Source organism: Eptatretus burgeri, chromosome 2 (genome assembly GCF_056783735.1).
Source record: "Eptatretus burgeri isolate ZD-2024b chromosome 2, Ebu_testis_v1, whole genome shotgun sequence".
Lineage (NCBI taxonomy): Eukaryota > Metazoa > Chordata > Myxini > Myxiniformes > Myxinidae > Eptatretus > Eptatretus burgeri.
The window spans coordinates 112,540,843-112,563,544 of record NC_140962.1 but is presented as its reverse complement, the minus strand read 5'-3'; the positions used below and the strand labels follow the sequence as shown (position 1 = coordinate 112,563,544).

Below are 22,702 nucleotides of genomic sequence, written 5' to 3'. Positions count from 1 at the left end.
AGCGAGAAAGAGAGAGTTACAAATGGAAAAGAGATGAGGACAAAGGAATCTACATAAAACATGAAGAATTCAGGCTTTGATTTCCATGCTGTAAAAGAGTAAAGGAGTGGAATGGTATTGCAGCTAATGCACAGCAAGACAAATAAATCACGTGCAGTAACTGTTTCTCAGTTTCTCAGTTTCTCAGTTGCTCCTCATGTTTCACACAAAACTGCTCACATAATACCCCCATCCTCAAAAAAAATGATGCTGAAAAGTTTTCAGTTGGTGAAATGAAAGACAAAACTGATATGTTCACATCATTGTAGTCATAAATAAAACCCAATACGTATTTCGCATTCTAGCCCTTTCTAGGATGCAAAAGCACCAAGAAAACACAGGAGAACACAAACCGTAGTGAAAGTAATATTGCAGGACAATGATATTTGTATATCAGACAAGACAATGGGGTTTGAAGAAAAAAAGCGGAAAATAATCAAATCTATCTACGTGCAAAAATTGTTTTTAAAATGTTGGATTCACCATTCATTGCAGATCACCTAAACCCTGTTTCATATTGTTATTGCATTACAAGTAAAAAAATTACCTAAAACATTGACCAACGTGAACGCAAATCAAATCTAATTGTTTTGCAGCTTGATGCAACAGTCATCCAATCACCACCTACACACCCAGATCAATGTAAAACTACAATAGGCTAATGCTGTCTGTCTGTCTTTCTGTCTGTCTGTTTGTCTCACCCTGAAACATGGAATCCTTGGAGAGAAAAAAATAAATAAATAAAAGTTGCTTCAAATTAATCGAAACCTACAGGAAATTATGATTTTTTTTGTTAATCAGACAAAAAAATAAAAAATAATACTTTGGGTTTTTGCCACACTTTTCAAGGCTTATAAACAAATTGATGGACATGTAATTCACATGTTATGTGAATTAAATAAACATTCAAATCGGCTTGGTCGTGAAATGCCTGCATCCGGAATTAATTATTCGAGAGGACAGGGAAATTCCTGAGATATTTATTGGCCTCCACGGTCTCCAGTGTGATGCCCTTATGTCTAGGATTGTTTTTCAAACCTCTTTTGCTGACATGTGTAATTTAAAGAAATTATGTGTGCACACGTATACTTTAATGTTATATTAAATGTACACATCCACTTCCAAACACTCAACATCACCTTTAAGTTTATGTACATTTTAAAAAGTAAAACAACACGTTGAAAACTGAACAAGATAAGTTTTCATTTCAACAAAAATTGTAATGATTAACATGTGAAATGTTTAATTTTTTTAAAATATCCTTTTGTCGGTGTTTTGTTTGTAATGTATGCTGTCGAAATGTCCATGGGTGTGTTCGGTTACCAAGCCGGTCATTCCTTATCAACAGTTTTGAATGGAGTGCTTGCTTGAGTGCGGGTGCTTCACAAGAAACTTGGTAACTAAACACACCCCAGATTCATTACATGGTGATGAGGATAAACATCTATACAATGACTTATTTTGGCTGTATCTACAAATTTGTCCCTTAGGGGGAGAGAGGTGGGGGGGGGGCAGATATTGACATAACATGTGGCAAGTTAGAGGTTGGTGAGAATTGAAAGCGTTTTATTTCAATTGTTTATTTTTTCCCAAACGTGGTTAAAAACGCTGTAAAAATTCATTTGTGGAAGGATGGAGGGAAACGGGTGGGAGGAGAGAGTGGATGGGGTGGGAGGAGGAATCCGACACTGCACGGCAACGTCGGGTACCCCTGCAAGTTCAGTATACAGTATATAATAGGGAAATGCTCTCTGTCTGCTCCCTCTCCCGAAAATGCTCCTCAGAGAGAAACATTTAAGTAAAAGTTGCTTCAAATCAGTCCAAACCTACAGGAAAATTATAATATAAAAAACAAACTTAAACACATGAGATTGCATTCTCACGCATATAAAGTGCAGATAGTGTAACCTTGAGAAACGACAACTTCCACGGTAGATGGATTGGACATGGTGGGGGCAATGCCCTGGCCTCCATGGTCTCCAGTGTAATGCCCTTATGTCAAAGATTGTTTTTCAAACCTCTGTTGCTGACATTGAAAGACTTTGTGCAAAGATAACCAATTGCATCAGCAGTGTGAGGAGGGATATATGTTGGCCAACATGTTGATTGAAGTGGATTATTACTTGGATAAATCAATGTTGTTAAACTAATTTTAATATATTATTTTCTTTAAGTGCCAGGTGCATACAACAACTCAAGACATTCCTTATTGAACCTCCCATTTTTGAGCTCTTTCAACCATCATAAGAATGAAAAGCTTCCTGATTTTTTATTGTGGTATTTTTACCACGGGCTTCTGATCATATACCTATGTAAGTGCAAGTTGCATGTTTGTGTCTGACGGGGTAAATGTCGTAACCACAGTATGTATACTGCTGAATGAAACCTCATTTAAGAGCTTTTGGATGTGGACAGTGTCGTACCTCGATGGCCGTAATGTGCATACATATCGGCTGGATTGCTCACGTGGTAACACAGAGTCTGACAACATGCCATATTCCAATACGGGGTAAACTACAAGACCCCATTTTATTGCGGATGCGCAAAGATCTCACGTATCACCAAGGAGTTCCCAATCATGGAACATACATACATATACTACATTGACACTGTCAAGATACATCACTTTTACAATTAACTTGTTACACTTGAAATCTCAACTCAGTGCATGTGGAGGTTTACAAATACCAATATTCATGCCATTTTAGGTTTTGTGCGTTTTTGTGCTAAGCGCACACAGGCGGTGTAGAGGCTCAGAGTCGCTGGCTTGCACCCTTATCGGAAGTAAAATAATAATAATAAATCTAACCACACACTATTCAGTGAATTTCATCCAATGTACAATTAACTTTTAATCCATTTACTTAAACTAGTGCGTGCCCGTATGTGCGTACAAAAAAAAATTGCATTGTCAATCTTGACGTCGGAGCACCGTGTCCTGTCATTGGTTTGGTAAATAAATGGCCATAACTTGGGAACCACTTGTCCAATTAATATCAAACCTTGAAAAGGCACATCCTCAGGTCCCCAGCAATATAGCTGGCAAGTTTCAATTAGATTGGACCAGTGGTTGTCGAGAAACAGCGGTCACAGACAGACAGACAGATAGACAGACACATAGAGATTATTTTTACAGGATCTAAGGCTCGTAGTGGAGCACGGACACACGCGCGCGCACACGCACACACACACATTGCTGGAATTATAGATCGATGAGAAACCTCAGCAGTCTTAACAGTTTGTGAGTCTTATGCAGGATGAGAGTTGAGAGCGAGAGGTTGCGCACTTAGGGTTGGTCGGGGGGAGGGGAGTTGAGGACTTCAACAAGAAAGGGAAGTGGAAGATAGAGTTGGAGGAGGGCAGAGAGGGACATAGTTGGGAAACGGGGGTTGAGGATTTGGGGGTGGGGGTTTGAGGACTTGAAGAAGAAGGGGATTGAGGATGTGAAGTCACATTTTCGTTGGTTGTGATGACAGATATCGAAGCCGATACACCGGAAAAAAAAAATCACAGAACCATTGGAAAGCGTCCATAAATAAAAATATAAATAAATGAAAACATATTTCAAAATAAAAAAAATTCCCCCCGTGTGGGGGTGACGGTCATCTCTATAATGTTTTTTACTGTCATAATCGATGAACTGTTGCCAGATATCTCCTAAAATGACAGACTAGATAGGTTTTGAAAATGGCGACTTTCACAACTTTCGTGACCTCGTGACCTTGACCCTGACCTCGAATCCGGGAAAAAAATATGTTGTTGGGTATCACTCATCGACCTCTACCCACATAACAAATTTCATCAAGAAATGTGACTTATTACTTAAGTAAAAAGTTTTCTTTATACCGGGAGGTGTTTTTGACCATCTTCCATACGTGGCGGCCAAACGGGACGGAAATTCAAAAATCTGTCTGGTTAGATACAAGATAATAGCGAACGAAGTGAGCTTAATACTTAACGCGTGCACGTGAGAGAATAGGAAATAACAACAACACAATAGCCCTGGCTATTTGGAATCCGTGTGTTCGCTATGACTTTTTGCTTCCGGTTGTTGTTAAACGCTGTGCGGTGTATAAACACGATTGGGTTTTAATTCTATCTTGTGAATATTACTTAACGCGTGCACATGAGAGAATAGGAAACAACAAAAACAACACAATACCTTGGCAATTGTGAATCCGTGTTGTTGGCTATGACCATTTTCCTTCCGTTTTTTGTTTTGTTGCTGGTTTTTTTTTTTTGTTTCCGGTTTTTGTCATGGGGAATGATGCATGCCGGGAGATCATGACCGGAAGTGTTTATTTATTTATTCAATTATTTTTTTCCCAAAGTTAATTTTATACTTCTGAAGGTGATTTTTTTCATGACAGGAAGTGTATATTTAGTATTTAACATTACCAGGAGTGATTTTGAAACTCTTTCCGGAACTTTTAATTTCCTTCGCATTCTGCGAAAGGTTATGTTTTGGTCGCTGTGTATTTATTTATTTGTGAATATGTGTGTTTGTTTGTTATTCGCATAACTCAGAAAGTATTAAACCGAATTGCATGGAATTTGGTGGGATGATTCGTGAGTATCCAAGGACGATTTGATTAGATTTTGGGAGCGATCGGGTCAAAGGTCAAGGTCAAGGTCAAGAAAAGGTCAAAAACACTCTTTTGAGCATAACTTCCTTCATAATACAGCTATCGACATGCAACCACCGCCATATTGTTGCATGAAGAGATACCTTTCGAATATGTAGTGTCGGATTTGACGTAACGTCATCGGAAGTGCGTCTAAATGACGTCACAAGATGACGTAAATTTTAAATTTTCGATCTCATCAGTTTTGATCATACCGTTTTGTAGGACTTACCTTAAGGACGTCACACACCAAATTTGACTTCGATCGGACTGACCGTTATGACGTTATTGACGTTTGAACATGACGTTTTTCAATTGTGGCTAAAATGTCCTGATATTTTACATTCAAATATCTACATAATTTATAAAGCAAAGTCTCCCAAATCCAGGCATTAGGATCAGTACCAAAATATCTGTTTATTGATGTACAGGTTTTGCCAATTAACTCTGTAGTCAAGGTCAAGGTCACACTCAAGGTCAAAATATACTTGTAGGCATAGCTTCAGATCTAATAGAGCTATTGACATGAAACCAACGTTAAAACGTTCAGTGAACTACGAGCTTTCAGAATGGTAGTCCCCGATTGGACGTGACGTCCCTGGAAGTGCGTCAAAATGACGTCAAAAGATGACGTCATTTTTCAACTTTTTAATTTTTCAGTGTTTATCATTCCATTTTGTTGGACTGCCTTCAAGGAGGTTACACACCAAATTTGACGTCAATCGGACTGACGGTTGTGACGTCATGGACGTGTTAAAATGACGTTTTTCAAATGTGCCCGGAACAAAGTTGCGGCGGTGAAGGTATGCGCTCTACCGAGTGCCCGTTCTAGTTTCTTTTATTCTTGACTAGAAGTGATCGTTTATTTATTCAATTATTTTTTTCCCAAAGTTAATTTTAATAAAGATATCTACCGCATCATCAAAAATATTTTTTAATCGTGATTTACATTATTTGTTCGCTGATCCCGAATCCAGGCCGAAGTAACCGGAAATTGCGTCAAAATCATCAGCTGTGCGGCGCTTACACGTACCACGGTATAGTTGGCAAGTATACAGTTGTGAACAAGTTTTATGTAAAGTCAGAAGTGAATGTAAGAAGAATTCTACGTTCGCTTCTAGGCTTTGCATATTCGATATTATTTATATTTCATTTCTCCTTCCTTCCTTCTTTGCGAATCGCATCGGCGTTTTTGGCCATTTTCCAGATCACGTGACGATCAAACGGGACGGAAATTCAAAAATCTGTCCAGTTAGATACAAGATAATATTTTTTACTATCATAATCAATAAATAGTTGCCAAATATCTTGTAGAATGGCAGACTCGATAGGTTTTGAAAATGGCGATTTTTATAACTTACGTGACCTCGTGACCTTGACCCTGACCTTGAACCCGGACAAAAGTTATATCGTTGTGCAACACTCATCGACCTCTACCCACATGCTAAGTTTCATCAAGATCGGAAAGAAAAATTGTTGACGGACGTACGGATGGACATTTGGTCCGGCTTTATTAGGTCATCTCTACAGAGATGACCTAAAAATGAAAATAAATTAAAATAAATAAATGAAAAAATAAATGGAGGTGAGTGACCTGAGACAATGGGGAAGCATGGTAATTTTGTGTGCTGACAGATATCGAAGCCGATACACCAGGAAAAAAAATAATCAGAACCATTTGAAAGTATCCCGAAATTAAATAAATTTATGAATTTTAAAAAAATAAATGAAAAGCATCAGTGGCATAGTCACGCCCCAACAAAGTGATAGCTACCCAGCATCCAAAGCTGCCATACGGAAGAAGAAGAAGAGGAAGAAGAAGAAGAAGATTTAGAATGGGCATTTGTGCGAACAATAATGACCAAAAAAAATTGGGATGCGAAATATTAAAAGTTATGAACTACCAAATGAAATACTATTTACATACATTCTGTTGTGAATGTTAAACATTCCATGGGATCCTTTGAATGGAAGTAGACATTTATTCCAGTATCGTGAGCAAAATAGAAATGGTTACGGTTATAGGTCAACCAACTGGTTTACTGCTCAACTCCCTAATGAGCCTTTCCATTCTGCACTACTTGAACCACTGACAGACCTGTGAGGCCCCTGCAATTAGCCTCCAATGGAGGATGAATGAATGATTAATTCAAGTAATAAATGCATTCAATAAATTGGTTTTCTGTCTGTCTATTTCATATCAGTAACACAGTCACATGTTTAGAAGTTACAATGGGGGGTTTTAATTTCATGGACGCTCACAGACATTACAACCAAATCATTGTGGTGTGCTGTGTTTGGAGAAAACGATGCAGTGAGTATAGTGCAGTCATTTTTTGAGCCAGGAAAGCCTCTTGATAAATCATGCAGTTCCTTCTGGGTCATTGATCACCTCGGCAAATGAGCGGGCAAGTGCGGACGAAGCTGGACGGGGTCAAAGAGTGAAAGAACATGACCACTGTCACCTTGGTCCCCACTGCCCATCAGTACCAGGAGATGCGAGGCAGAATGGTGAAGCTTTTTGCATCAGGAGAAATGTTGCACAACCAGGGTACAGAAGTTAAAAATTAGTGAAAAGGGAGTCGAGCCATGATTCAACTGGAATTTTAATTCGGATCTGCAGGTGTACTTACTCTCAAGAGTAGAAGAGTATTTCTCCACTTCACTTTCCCCATGTGCCCACAAAATATGAAACAGCTGTCTGTTGTAAGCTTTTGTGAAACTATAAAATTCTGGCACAGTGCCATCTATGCCTGATGGTTCTTTGTCCTCACAAGTATGTATCTGCCTCTGTTGCTTTTATGATGTTTTTTTTTTGTTTTTTTTGGTATACCTTGTCGAGGCTCGTGTGAGAGCTAACACACAACGCACAGCAAGGGGGGCATGTGACAAGAGGGGCGGGAGTGGGAAGGACAAAACATTGGGGAACAGAGACATTAGGAGATCTGTGGAAGGGAGAGGGACATGGAAGGGAGAGGGACGGGGCAGGGAACATGGGGAATACAAGATGGACATTACAGGGACTTCCAGGAAGGAAAGCAGGGAATTTGAAGGAGGTGGGCTTGGGTGGATTATCGGGGGTAGAAAAGATCGAGGATTTGGATGGGGGATGATGAGAGGTGGTGGTGAACAGCTGTTTTGAAGGTCTGGAGGGAAGAATGGGATTGAATAGAGTGAGGGAGTTTATTCCAAAGGCCAGAAAAGAGAGGAATGAAAGAGTGAAGGTGAGCAGTGATTCGTGATTTAATGTTGAAGTTGATATTTACGTCTGTCACCAAAGGTGGAGAGAGGTTATGTTTTCGCCAATGTCTGTCTGTGTGTGTGTAGGATATCTCCAAAGGTTATGGATGGATTCGGATGAAACCTGGTGCACAGGTTGAGTGTGTGACAAGGACGAACTGATTCGATTTTGAAGATTCAGACTCGGATACCAGAATTTAAAAAAAAATTCTAAGTTTCTCTGAGATTTCTCAAGAATTTTTTTTTAATTTCTTCACCATTGAGAGATAGGGCCAAAAACGATATATAGCATGATACCTCAAAAAGTTGAGGGCAGATTATGATAAAACTTGGTGGATGAGTTGGGTGGGTGATAAGAACAAGCCGATTAGATTTTGGTTCAGATAAGGATGCAGATCCGGCCTATCAGTGGGTTACAAAACATAAACTGTTCAGCTTGGCGGAGGAATATGCTCTCTACCGAGTGCCGTTCTAGTATTTTATATGACCGATGGTTTTGCAAAGGATTTCTTGAATGGGTTACAGAGGTGGATGTAAGTGCTATAATTCAAGCTATTCAATTGCCACATGGATTGCATTTATTGCTCATTATTTATTTATTTATTTATTGCCCATTTACTGCACATAATGACTGGGAAGATGAATTTCGTCTTTTTACATTTTCAAAAATAAAATCTCAATGAACTTAAATCTTATTATATTTGAAAATTATTCACGGCCCCAATTAATCCCACCTTGTTATGGGGTCCACCACAAGAGTTTTCCTTCTACACCCTTCTATCCCTTGCATCGTCTCTTTGCACTGTCCATCTCTCTCCTGTTCATCGCCACCATTGCCATCTATTTCCAATTTGAAGGCTCAGCGTGATAAGCAATACAACAGGTACACCAATCCAGTGGCCCAAGGATCATACAAACCAGGAGGATCAAATCGTATAACACCATAAAGAAAACACCCACAAAAAGCAAACACACGTATCATAATAGATGCAGAGACCAAAGAAAAATGAACACTTTTTGGCAACCGACCTTTGCATCGTTTTTCCGACTCGAACCCTGTCATTGTGAGTGACTCATCGGAGCCTTTGCGGGTAATTCGGGTTAGCAGCATGCTCAAAGGCAGCAAATTGGCTTCGTAAACGCTTTCATTACTATGTAGTCCAGGCCTACCCAGAACAATGAAATGCTGACAGAAATATTTTGAGATGGATAGTTGAAGTGCTTTCACGCAACCTCCTTCTGAGAAGCATTTAAAATCTAATTCCTTCTACAGCCATAAGATTGTGCGCGCGCTCACACACACACGCATTTCATCCTATAGTCGTTTTGGCTCTTCATACGGGCGCTATGAATATGTACCGCAGGAAAATCAAACTGAAAGGCTGAAGCTGAAGCTGTTTCATAACCCTCAAGTGAATGGGTCATGTGCAAAACATACAAAAGGCAAAAGCTAAAGAGAGACATAAGCTGCACACCTAACGAGAATCCTCTAAAGTTGTCTTCATATTACATAAAACCATCTTCAATCGCAGTACTGTAGTCTCGAACAAGAAACAGCAGTGGGATCTGGAGCCGTTGTTTCTCGTTCAAGACTTACAGCGAACAGTATGTGAGCGCCAAATCGTTTGAACCTGACTCGTAAGATGCTCACAGCATCTTGTGGGTCTGTTTCAAAAGACTTGCAGCTTGTGCCATCGAAACCAACAAACACGTCTTTATTCTAGGACTTTTAGAGAGAGAGAGAGAGAGAGAGAGAGAGAGAGAGAGAGAGAGAGAGAGAGAGAGAGAGAGAGAGAGAGAGAGAGAGAGAGAAAAATAAATACTGATGATCAAACTGCAATGATTTGAGAGGACACTTGGGGGACATTTAAAGAGAGACTGCAGAAACATAAACAGATATCTACGAGGGGCATTCTTTAAATTCTCATAACGCAGTACTCACAATATATTCCAAGAAACACCATCGATTTCAGTTGTTTCTCAACATAAGCTACATATAATAAATAATCGAAGAAACAAAAAATGATTTCTTTACCAATCATTCCAAACTATATTTTGGCTTTTCTTGGTAGGAAAATATAAATTGGTGGCTTTTCTTGGATTATATAATTGTGAGTTTCTCAGTCTGAGAATTTTCTGCACGCTGCTCGTATACATCATCATTAGGCAGACATTGAATGATAATCTGGATTACCATGTCAATTTGAAACAAAAAATGTACTCCAGTGGATGGAATTGTTTTATTCATTTGTTTGCTTAATTATTTATTTCATTATTCCAGTGCTTCGATAGAAAAATACATATCATGCCGTTCACCTCATTGTAATACTTTTATCAATTTCAACAACATTTGGTGGTGTGATGGTTAGAGCGTTCGCCCCGAGTACGGTAGGTCGGTGGTTCAAACCCCAGCCGAGTCATATCAAAGATTTTTTTAAATGCCACATGCTGCTTCCTTATTTGACATTCATCATTCAAAAGGATAGAGCACGGACAAGCAACCAGAAGTTGTCAATACTCACGCAAGCTTTGATGGGACTAATGGTGTACTCCTACGTTGAAGTTCCTTGTAAGGGATCCATGTCATGGTAATTTTATAATTACAATGGAATCGTGATTTGGCTGGGATTGTATCAACACTATGGCAGACTCCATGAAACGAGAAGGTGTGTGCAGCAATTATAAATGAAATAAATGAATGGTATGTATGAAATCTCATCGTGTGGAATCAGCTCCGTCCCTTAGGATGGAGGAGTGTGTCTTGTCTCCCTCATCCGAGATGAAAAGGTTGAGAAGAAAGATCAACATATGAGAAATAAATGTCTTCATTGATTGTGAAAACAACACCGTAGATGAGCAGCTCAACCCAAGAAAATAATAAAAAATAAATAATATTTTAAGAAAAAATATCAGCTCTTAAAAATAATAACGACCGAGGTATGGGGGGACACACAAAGATCATCGAACCCATGCTTCACCACACTTCACTTCACAGATTCCTCATCCTACCAGCCCACTCACTCCCCCTTCCCCAGAAACAACCCCACCCCCTCACCAACACGCATCACTCACTGCCCACACCCCAGCCCATCCTGCCCGTACCGGCGCGAGGTCCCCTGCAGCGATGTTGGCCAAGACATGCGGGACTTCTGCAGTTCGGGCCGGTCCTGCGCCTCCACTGCATGCGAGCGTTCCGAGACGAACCCACGGCGCGCCTGCTGTGCTCGTTTGTCGCGTTCAGTGTCCGAGTACCCACGGTGCTGGATCCGCACAGGTACGCGTGGCTGACGCCACAGGTGCTTCGGTGTCTTCGAGTCCCCGTTACCATCTCCCGCGGGCTCCAGCACGATGATGGGCAAGGTCTTGGGGGGTCGCACCTGATCCATGCTCACGTGTGGCACGGTTACCTGTCCTAATTTCCTCTGTCCTCTGTGTCTGCTGTGGTGAACAGCGCCAGACTTCGAACTGCCAAAGGGTGTGTGACAGACCGGTGGACCGGCAGGAGCATGCAGGGGCTGGTGGAGGTAGGGACGCACTCGAAGTACTTTCCGAGCAAGACAGAAATGAATAAACCTAAGGAGCTCGGCAATGTTAAATCTTGAAATATACAGGTGGAAATTAAGGAAAGACAAACTTGCGTACAGTTCGCAGGTTGAGATTCCTGAGTAGGAGCTCTGGAGGAGGGATCGCCGTCTGGGTTTGGAAACCAAGAATTCACCACACGCACGTTAGATCGCGAAACCTGACGACTCCTCCTCCCCCCCCCCCTGCCCACTCCGAGCCTCCCTGATCCTCTTGCTTCTTCTTCAAATTCACAAATTCGTCTGTGCGGGCGTTATTTTGTTACTGCGTCACTAAAATTGGGCTACCAGGTGAAAAGGACGGACATGCGAGGGTGTTTGGCTCCATCACCAAGATTTTGTTGATACTTCAAAAAAAATATCCCAAACATTGCGAATCTTCAATTCGTTAGCAACTACATGTCCCATGGGGGCAGTCTATACAAATTTCAGATGAGGGTATTTGGGAGCAAAAGGTAAACCTCCATCAGAAAATATTCTGCCAGCTTTTTTTAGAGGGGGCAAACATTTGTCCATCGATACTTTATCAACCACAGACCATCCTTGATGGAAAAGCACTGTAGTAATTTAAACGTAATAAATATAGGATAAAATATATTATTTTATAAATATGTTATATTGATAAGAGTAATTGATTGCCCTTTGTATCCAAAGAAGGCCTTTGGCATGAAACATGAGATAACAAGCAGTGTACCCTTGTGTCGTGAAGACCTTCAAGAAGATGAGACCAGTTGCTGCGCACAGTTCAGGAAGGAATTTGTAATTTGTTCATGGTGCCGGCGATAACTCCACCACTCTTTGCGAAGAACACCGTGGGTCTCCTTAATGTCTACCAACGATGAACCGGCAAATGGGACGCCAGCTTGATGGCCATCCGAGGGACGGCACACACACACATTGATTCATCACCCTGCCTGGGAAACACATGGATGACAGTTGATAGCTCGGTCTATATTCCAAACCAAGGTCAGACAGATCAAAAGTGAGTGTGCATACCTCGAGGCTAACCTGCCAGCCAGCATACAACACTCCAGTGTTTTGGCCAATTGAAAAAGCAACCACCCACCCCTCTCTCGAAATGTCCGCACTATAGGTCATCCTGGCTGATGCCATAACTGACAATTTCAAACGAAATTGGTTCAACCTACTGGACAAAAGAACCAGGGAGAATGTAAAAACTTCAGGGCAACATGTTGCCTCCATCTTACTCTAAAGTAAACCTACTATATTATCGAAAAATCGTTTTTTTGGAAAAAAAAACTAAATCACATCTTGCATCTTGTGTGTGCAGTGAGAATCGGTGATCGGCTGCGAAAATGCTCTAATATTCATGTATTGTTTGAAAATAAAATGTGTTCAATCGAACCAGTTGTTTTTACAACTTACTGTAACCTTCAAATACCATTTTGATGAAACATACACAAGTGCGTCGAATCGGAATATAATTGAGAAGAGAACAAGAAACGATCATGTCAACAACCTTGGCAAATAATACAGTCGTTGTGGTGAAGATCCTACCTTCACTAAACCATCGAGTCGTATGGGGGTTTTTCAGAGGGGAAATTAATATATTGTCTCAAGCCCGGTGCACCGAACCCAAAACAAAGTCCATATTCGTTCTGTGAGCCGAGCATCACCTTGACCTCTCTGCCCTTTTTGATTTCTCCTCGACAGAAACCACATTCAGGCAATCCTTCAACGGGTCCCCAATACGGTTCCCAGCTCAAACGGCAAAAGAAGAAAATGAATTATATTTTCGGTGTGTGTGTGTGTGTGTGTGTGTGTGTGTGTGTGTGTGTGTGTGTGTGTGTGTGTGTGTGTGTGTGGTGTGTGTGTGTGTGTGTGTGTGTGTGTGTGTGTGTACACTGGTATTAAAACAGACAAAAATGTGCCATCTATTTATTGTTTATGTGAAGGTGCTGGGCTGGTGTACCTGTTTGGCAGGGCGGGAGGGGAGGAGGCAGGAGGGTGACGTGTTTGAGTGAATCATACATGTGCATACACGTATTGTGTTTCATATATGTAAGCATTTAACATTTTAAATATGTAATCATTTTCCTGAATTTGAGAGTAATATTTTCATTTCAATGTCGGTTCTAATATTTAAGAAGGCATCACGTTTCCTGCATCTTTTACTTGTACTGTATTGCACTTGTTTTAACTGTATAAAAAGCATACCCCATCTTGTATTGGCCCCTCATCTCACAAGGTTAATTACAAGGGGTGGTCACAAACCGTTTCACACTTCCTTCACGGCCGAATCTTGCACTGATGAAGTTTACATTTGAACTTCTACTTCGGAGAAGAAATAAATTGCTTCAAAGGATGATGTGCATCGTGTACGGATGGAGTGCAGTGTTGTTTTGGGAGGTGGGGGTGGGGGGTTGGGGGGTATTTTTAAAGCAAATTTTAAACCATTTTAAATAAGCTTATTGTTTGTTTTCGCATGATTCTATCTCAAGTGTGTTTTCGCATGGTTAACATTTGCAGAGTGCTGGGAGGATGGTCTGGAGGTATGCACACTCACCTTTCAACTGTCAAGCCTGGGTTTGAATCCTGACCCAGCTATAAACTGTCATCCTGGTGTTTCACAGGCGGGACGATTCATCAACGTATGTGCCATCGCTCAGATGGATATCAAACGGGACGTCCTATCTGCTGGCATTAGTTGGTGGACGTTTAAGACCTCACGGTGTCCTTTGTGAAGAGTGGGCGAGCCATTGCTGGCACCATGAACAAATCCCAAATTTCTGCCCTGACCTCCTGGAAAGTTAACGACAAAGCACCCGATACAACCTCTTTCTTTTCCTCTTCTTTTGCCGTATAGCTTCTGTGTAGCCTGACACAGTTAGTGGCTCTCAGCCTTGTTTAGGGCAAACTTCAATTTAAAATAGAATACTCGTGCCAAGAAACTGCTTCGGCAGCACCGACTCTCCGAAACAGAGAATAACATATCTTATCATCAACATTTGCACACAGTGCATGTCAGATTGTTAAATTAGACAGATTATTGGTTAACTGAAGGATTTGTTTCATTACATAGAATGTTCATAAAAAAAATTTTCATAGGATTCCAAACCGACCTTGTACCTCTTTTAATGGGAACAAATACTTACTTGTTGGCCTAATGTTTGAAAATTGCATATGACTGACTGTCCTGAGAGTGTGGCATTAAATTAAAGATTCAAGATCCAATGCAAGCATTCAATAGGAGTGGTGATGGGGTGAGGTGGGGGCAGGGGTGGGGAGGGGGGTGGCAGGGAAGAGGTGGGTCGGAAAATGGAAAAGTGATGACATGGTTCTTGATCCGGAAGACTTGTCTTTAAGCTATCGAGCCTGGATTCGATTTAACCAGTCCTCCTGCAGGTGTTTGGCATGCAGGACGACTGATCAATGTGCGTGCCGTCCATCGGAACGACATTAAACCAGAGGACCCATCTACTAGCACTGGTCCTTTGGGGAATTAAAAAAATCCCATGATGTATTTTCCAAAGAGTAGGTGAGTTATCGCCGGTACCCTAAACAAATTCCAAATTCATACCCGAACTGACTGCGAGGGAAACCACCGAGAATAACCTTTGCACAGGAACTGCTTCAGCGATACTGGCACTCGATCAAAGGTGTGGTACATCTGATTGATTGGTGGAGGAGCAAGGGTTAAATTTCCACTCCGTGTGAATACATAATAAAGAGATAGCACCAAATTGGCTTGTGCAGAATACACAGCACTTGCTGAAAATCGAATTAGAGGTGAATCATGATGAGAAAAAGAGAGTATAAAATGGCACTCTTCTATTCATAGGACACAGCAGGCTTACTGAGGGTTTTTTCATACAACAGTAATTAGTATGTCAATAAAAAGCAACAAAAACAATTGAGGAATTCATTAAAAATTTAAATAAAGGTGGATTTCAGATGAGCATAAAAATTGAAATGAACATGTCTTGAAAAGCATGAGTCTCTGAGATGTCTAGCCTGGGTTGGAATCCCGACCCAGCTATAAACTGTCATTTTGGTGTTTCACGGGAAGGATGTTCAACAATGTGTGTGCCGTCCCTCGGATGGATGTTAAACTGGTTGTCCCACCTGGTGGCATTACTTAGTGGACATTAAAGATCCCATGGTGCCCTTCACAAAGAGCATGCGAGTTATCGCCGGCACCCTGAACAAACTTACACATTCCTGCCCTGACTGTACCACAGGGAAGGCAAAGGCAAACCATCTAGTGCAATACTTGCTTTGGCAGCACTTTGGGCAGACTATTGCAGACATGCCTGGTGTTGGCTTAATGGTTAGGGTGGCAGGCTTGAGATCCTCGGGTCCTGAGTTCAAATTCTGCTCAGCTGTTGAATTAATACCAGGTGGGGTTGACTCGGCCTGTCATCCTTCCGAGGTCGGCAAAATGAATTCCAGCTTGCTAGTATCCTGTGTCGGAGTGGCGACCCGTCCAGGATTGCGCCCAAGAGCCAAGGAGACTGCTTAGGCAGCACCAACGCCCTGCACCAAGTATGGTCCCAGTGGATGGATGGATCGCAGACAGACATATCGAAAAGCAAACAAATAATTATTTATAATTACAGTAACCTACATTACAACGGTGACCAGTCCAGGATTTCCAGGATTGCAACCCCTGGCCAAAGAAACTGCTTCGGCAGAACCGACACTCTGTACAGATAAATGGATTCACACAAATTATGAGGAAATTATTTTTTTGGAAGTCTAGCAATTGGCAGAAGTTTTGCATATGTCAAGGATACTAAGATTCATATTCAGCCAGTAGTTTAAAAAAAATGGACAAGTGCGTTGAACCCCAATGACCTAAATTACTTACAGCAGAGCAATATGATGTGGGATCAGGGGTAAACAACATATGTGAAAAAAAAATTAACATTCCAGACAGAATGTATCGGTTTACCAACTCCTTCGAACAAAAGCTGAAACGCACATACTCTTCAATATTGTGCACCTTTTCAAGTTACTCTTATTTGCTTCTGCTTACCCATGTCGTCAACCAAATGGCATTCACGACTGAACAGCAATTGTTGTTCCGTCCATTGATCTAATGACGTAACAACATGTGACCAATCAGAATTCAGAAACATTGCTCAAGGAAATGCATAAAAATGGATCCAATTCAGTAAAAAAAAAATTGTGTGCCAATGACCCATATTAATATCTCTGACCCTATACGTCTCATCACTCTACTTACTTCCATTTGTCATTATTCAACTGAATTTTCAGGAACCCTGACATTTGTGCGACATTACCTTCTCCACCTGCGACCCGATTGATTTTTAACCCTGAACACCTTGTGTGTTGTTTTCTCCAGGCTACATATTCCTTGGGAAAGTATTTTAACATATGAATCCCATCGCACTCCCACAGCAACGCGTGACTGGTAGCATGGAGGAAAAATAACTTACCCGCAAGGCTATATAACAGACGCCATGCTTAACCTCACGTATAAAATATGATCTGCAAACACTTCCGAGTACCCCATGCGAGAAAGCTCCGTAATGGCCAAGTTTTCTGCTCCATATGTGCTGTACACCTTGCAGGCGTTCAATCCACTGTCGATAGCATCATGAAACCTGTCTTGGCTATGCCTGGGCACACTGAATCCATTGCACGGTTGCAGAGGAGGGCAAACAAGAATGTTCCCTTGCCTTGGCTGTATTTTAATATATAATCGTACTAGTAAAGGTGCCCGTCTTCGACGGGCATCACTGGCAACATATGGTAAAAGACAGATAGCATGAATGTATTTTAAACAATATATTATATCATTTTTATCCATTGATTATCATTCAAGTTTTCCACTTCGATGACATTACCACGTAGTTTAGTGACTACACAACGTGTACCATTCGTGAGTTCCGGAGGATCCATAGAGCGCATTAAAATTACAGGGCACCCTACTTTAAAGTGATCCAAAAGGCCGGATCAGTTTCGTCTACATATTAATATCTTGTAGATTTTAGCTGGTCAGAAAGTCATGGTTTTGTGAAGAAACTACGGCACATGGAAAGTGCAAATTAGTCAGGTATGAACTCAACTGTTTTCTCCCCAAATGGAGCGTGATTCTATGAGCTGAACTCATCTTAGTGGTCCTCTAAAAAATGGGAAACATTTTTATTTCTTTTTGTGCAATAATTCCTCCCATTTTGCAAATGGAGAACATGAACTGTTTAACTACCATAATCATCAAAACGAATTTTGAGGGGCCTCTTCAGGAAGACAATAATATCATTACTATACATGTCAAAGCTTGTTTCATTTCATGCAGTAACAAAAATCTGATGGTGGAACAAAGAAAGGGGCGTGCCGAAATATTAATATAGATAACTACCATAATCATGAAAACGAATTTTGAGGGGCCTCTTAAGGAAGACAATAATATCATTACTATATATGTCAAAGCTTGTTTCATTTCATGCAGTAACAAAAATCTGATGGTGGAACAAAGAAAGGGGCGTACCGAAATATGAATATAGATTAACTACCATAATCATCAAAACGAATTTTGAGGAGCCTCTTAAGAAAGACAATAATATCATTACTATATATGTCAAAGCTTGTTTCATTTCATGCAGTCACAAAAATCTGATGGTGGAACAAAGAAAGGGGCGTGCCGAAATATTAATATAGATAACTATCATAATCATGAAAACGAATTTTGAGGAGCCTCTTTTGGAAGACAATAATATCATTACTATATATGTCAAAGCTTGTTTCATTTCATGCAGTAACAAAAATCTGATGGAGGAACAAAGAAAGGGGCGTGCCGAAATATTAATATAGATAACTACCATAATCATGAAAACGAATTTTGAGGGGCCTCTTAAGGAAGACAATAATATCATTACTATATATGTCAAAGCTTGTTTCATTTCATGCAGTAACAAAAATCTGATGGAGGAACAAAGAAAGGGGTGTGCCGAAATATTAATATAGATAACTACCATAATCATGAAAACGAATTTTGAGGAGCCTATTAAGGAAGACAATAATATCATTACTATATATATATATATATATATATATATATATATATATATATATATATATATATATATATATATATATATATATATATATATATATATGTCAAAGCTTGTTTCATTTCATGCAGTCACAAAAATCTGATGGTGGAACAAAGAAAGGGGCGTGCCGAAATGTTAATATAGATAATTACCATAATCATGAAAACGAATTTTGAGGAGCCTCTTTAGGAAGACAATAATATCATTACTATATATGTCAAAGCTTGTTTCATTTCATGCAGTAACAAAAATCTGATGGAGGAACAAAGAAAGGGGCGTGCCGAAATATTAATATAGATAACTACCATAATCATGAAAACGAATTTTGAGGAGCCTATTAAGGAAGACAATACTATCATTACTATATATGTCAAAGCTTGTTTCATTTCATGCAGTAACAAAAATCTGATGGTGGAACAAAGAAAGGGGCATGCCGAAATATTAATATAGATAACTGTAATACCATTTTCAGTGTGATTAAAAAAAAAAGAAGGTTGGGTGGGGTCAGTGAGGGTGGTATCAGGTGATGTGATTTTCGGATTCAGAAGACTGTAATAAAACTAAATGACATGCGTACGAAAAGGGAGGTCAATAGAATCCTCAGGAATTTACAGTCAAACGATTTCTCAAACAATGCGTTCAAACTGAACCACCGTTGGTGCCAAAATGCTCGATGACAACAGCTCGCTCATGAAGTCATCAAAACGACTGTGCAATATTATGACAAAAAGGTAGCTTAACAAAAGCCAGCAGTCACAGATTGAAGTCAAGACCTTCAAGCATATCATGCAAGCAAATTTCAATTGTTAGTGTATTTTTTTTTACTATTTTTATGAGTCCAGTAGGAATGTCTGCTCAAGTTGCTCTTACAGTATGGTGAAGCATGTATGCTGTATCTCCATTTTATGTGATGGAACATGCTTTTCAATCAGAACAACTGGTGTCCATTTATCGAAATAGACAGAGTGCAAGAATGTACTTCAATGAATGTCCATCAGATAATAGCAATAAACTCCCTGTGTTGAAAGTTCTTTTACAAACATGGCCATCATAAGCAAAAGAATGAACATCACCAAGCCAAAGATCCATATAGCATGAAGGACTTGATGTGGGCAAGCTGGTCAACCATCCGTTGCATGGCAAATCCATTCACGAGGAGTACAAAAGACGACAAAATAAACTCAAACATCTTTTCATATCGATCCAAGGCTCATGTACATATATCACATTTGGAGCAAAGACACGAGTAGAAGTCAGTGTACTTAGATGTGAATCATAAGGATAGCAGTGGACAATAGACAAACACATACAGTATATGGTTTATAGAATCTCAATCTGTGTCTCCGTGGTTTTGGAATCTCAATCTGGGTCTCCGTCATTTACAGAATCTCAATCTGGGTCTCCATGGTTTATAGAATCTCAATCTGGGTCTGCATGGTTTATGGAATCTCAATCTGGGTCTCCATCATTTATGGAATCTCAATCTGAATCTCCATTGTTTATGGAATCTCAACCTGGGTGTCCGTCATTTATGGAATCTCACTCTGTGTTTCTGTGGTTTATCGAATCCCAATCTGGGTCTGCAGCATCACAAGCCACGAGTCCATATGGGAAAATTTACAGACCTCTCACAATTCTCTCTTTCACCTACATTACTTTGCAACTGTATAACTAAACCACTTAAGGCATTTAACTGTAGACCATGATATGTGTAACATGTTTTAAATCACAATATAATTTATTGATCACTTTCTGTAAGCAGCTCACAATGGGAACTGGGTCAAGGCTAAAGGGTTTGCAGAATAAGGATCAGAGAGAACCCAGTTTTGGCGAACATGATCACTTCCCCTGAATGTTCTAAAGATAACCAAGTTCAACAGGTGCAATAACCGAAGAGTGACAACCTGCAGACATACCATATGTACCAAACAGGAAAATGACTGGCAAATGTAGTCAGGAATGTAATAGTGGCATCTTTCTTCCACTTAACTGACAAAGTTTCATGGAAGTTCAAAAAAATAGATTGTAGAAAGGATAAGGACATTGTCAGAATGAAACATAATGTGAAGCTTGACCATGTGGTTAAGAAGATGATTCAGGCCGTTATGAAACATTGGCCATTCTTCAAAAATGCACTTTGGTGAAATTTGAAAGAGAAACCAGTGATAAACAAAAAAATCTGCATCCTACCAACAAGTAAATCGGACAGCTTAACCATATGAAGAAACAAGTTTCCATAACTGCATGCAGTGGTATCAAAGAGACTTAAAACTCACATTAAGTGTTTGTGCAACAGCCCAGCAAAGGACGTGAGAGAATTATTTCGCCAGACTAAATGTAGCACCAAAATGACTGCATACAACAACATCATATTTCCATAGGCATGCCCAATTCCATCCTCAGCACATAAAACTCCAGCATTTCCCTCCAAACTACACTGCTGCATCTCACCTCTCAGGATCTGCAAATGTGACAGCAATATGTGGGGGCAGCTGTAGAGTGCTTGGCCGAACGACGTGTGCATCGGACATGCGTTGGGAAAGACGGATGAACGAAGGCATGGCACCAAAACGTTCGGGTGTATGGGGTTCTTCACTCTGAGCCAAACGCCATGACAAAGGAGGCAGATGCAAACTGCCGGAAAAACGGCGCCGGGACATGTCCAAGGGTGTAGTGGATGTTGGCAGTATCGAATCAGTGTGCAAGTCCTGCACACACAAAAAAGACATGGTTAACTCAACCAAAGAAAACTTGATTCAATGTGAGGTATTCAACTCAAAAGGAGGTAAAACTCACACAAGAGACCTTGCATTTACCAGCCAGAGTACTTTTTCAATACTGGGAAGAGAACGTAATTCTCAATTTTATAGACCAGTCCACCCCAGAGAGGGAACATCCACGGACACGTGTTTTGAACTTGTTGACCCAACTCATGAGGGAGGCCTTCTTTTTACAAAAAAGGTTTTAAAAAAAAGAATCTAACCAGTTAAACAGAGCTTGGGGCATGTACTTTAATCCCATGGCCAAAGTACACAGTCCAACAAGACTGTCCCATGAGCGTACAAATGCTCTTCAGCCCGAAGGCTGAAGTACATTGTCAATCAAACACATACACTCCAACCCCCAAGGGTCAGAAGGCATGGTCATACAATTAGAACACTCCTCGATCGGGGTAGGCCCCCATGAGAGCGAGGAGCAGAAGTGCCTCCCCAGAGTGAACTGATCAAACCCTACAAGATATTAAGTTGAGATCAGACATCAGTGTAGTGGATACCAGGAATTAAAAATGATCCTCCTGATATTGGCTGCAGTTTTATCCTGTGGAGATGTAGGCGCTGTAGCTCTGTTAAGCTCATGCGTAATAGGCAGAGCCTATGCAACTGTTTTGCGAGAAGAGCCTTAAAAAAAAATTCTTCCTTGTTTCTTCTAGAATTGTTTTGTGTACCACAGACAGGTTAATGTGTGGAGGGCAATCCCTGTTGCAGCAAGAGCTAGTGATCCACTTGCTATCTGGTACCCACTACAATGATGGGGTCTGATGCCAAAGCACACGCGTGCACACACGCAAAAACACACACACACTATATAAAGCCAGCCACCTCTATCTGACTGTCTGTCTGACATGTATACATTTCTAATGTGCTGGATGGAATGAATTGAAACTTGGGGGTTGTACTTGGGGTGTACCTGGGAATGTTTCTGGTGGTTAAAAAATAATAATCATAGCCCCGTTTGGGCATAAGTGGCGAAGCAAATTCTCTCTGTAAATGTATACAGCGTAGCGCAAACATTCTTTCTTGGAGTGGGTGTTAAGAGTCATGAAAAATAAAAATGTCAGTTCTCTACAATAAAACTATAACATATCTTAGTAGCAAATATCACCTGTTGCTTCGCTGACTGGAATACTAAAGGGAGGAGGGAGAAAAAGAGGGGGGAAGAGGGAGAGGTGGGTGGGGAAGAGGGAGAGGGGGGTGGGGAAGAGGGAGAGAGAAAGTAGGGAGAGTGAAGAGGTGGAGGGGAAAGGAGAGAGGAGGAAGGGGGAGCGAGGAGGGTGGGGGAAGAGATGACTGTGAGGTGAGAGGAAGGGAAGGCAGATGTGTGATGGAGCATTAATTACGATTCATACCATTTCATCAAAAGGATTCTGCATAGAATAACACTGAAGATGGAAACA

At 40.6% G+C, this 22,702-nt stretch overlaps 1 protein-coding gene across 11 annotated transcripts in view; it reads right to left on the bottom strand.

Moving 5' to 3' along the window:
* Positions 1-22,702, bottom strand: part of LOC147032852 (3',5'-cyclic-AMP phosphodiesterase 4C-like) — a 638,164-nt gene that overhangs the window by 442,834 nt on the left and 172,628 nt on the right. For 10 of the 11 annotated variants that reach the window (XM_085870771.1, XM_085870781.1, XM_085870769.1 and 7 more), the window contains one exon: positions 20,980-21,236. In XM_085870771.1, coding sequence (XP_085726897.1) covers positions 20,980-21,236 — 257 coding nt within the window. Of the gene's footprint in view, positions 1-11,006; positions 11,436-20,979; positions 21,237-22,702 lie in introns of those variants that run through there. The other variant, XM_085870773.1, reaches the window with a different exon arrangement.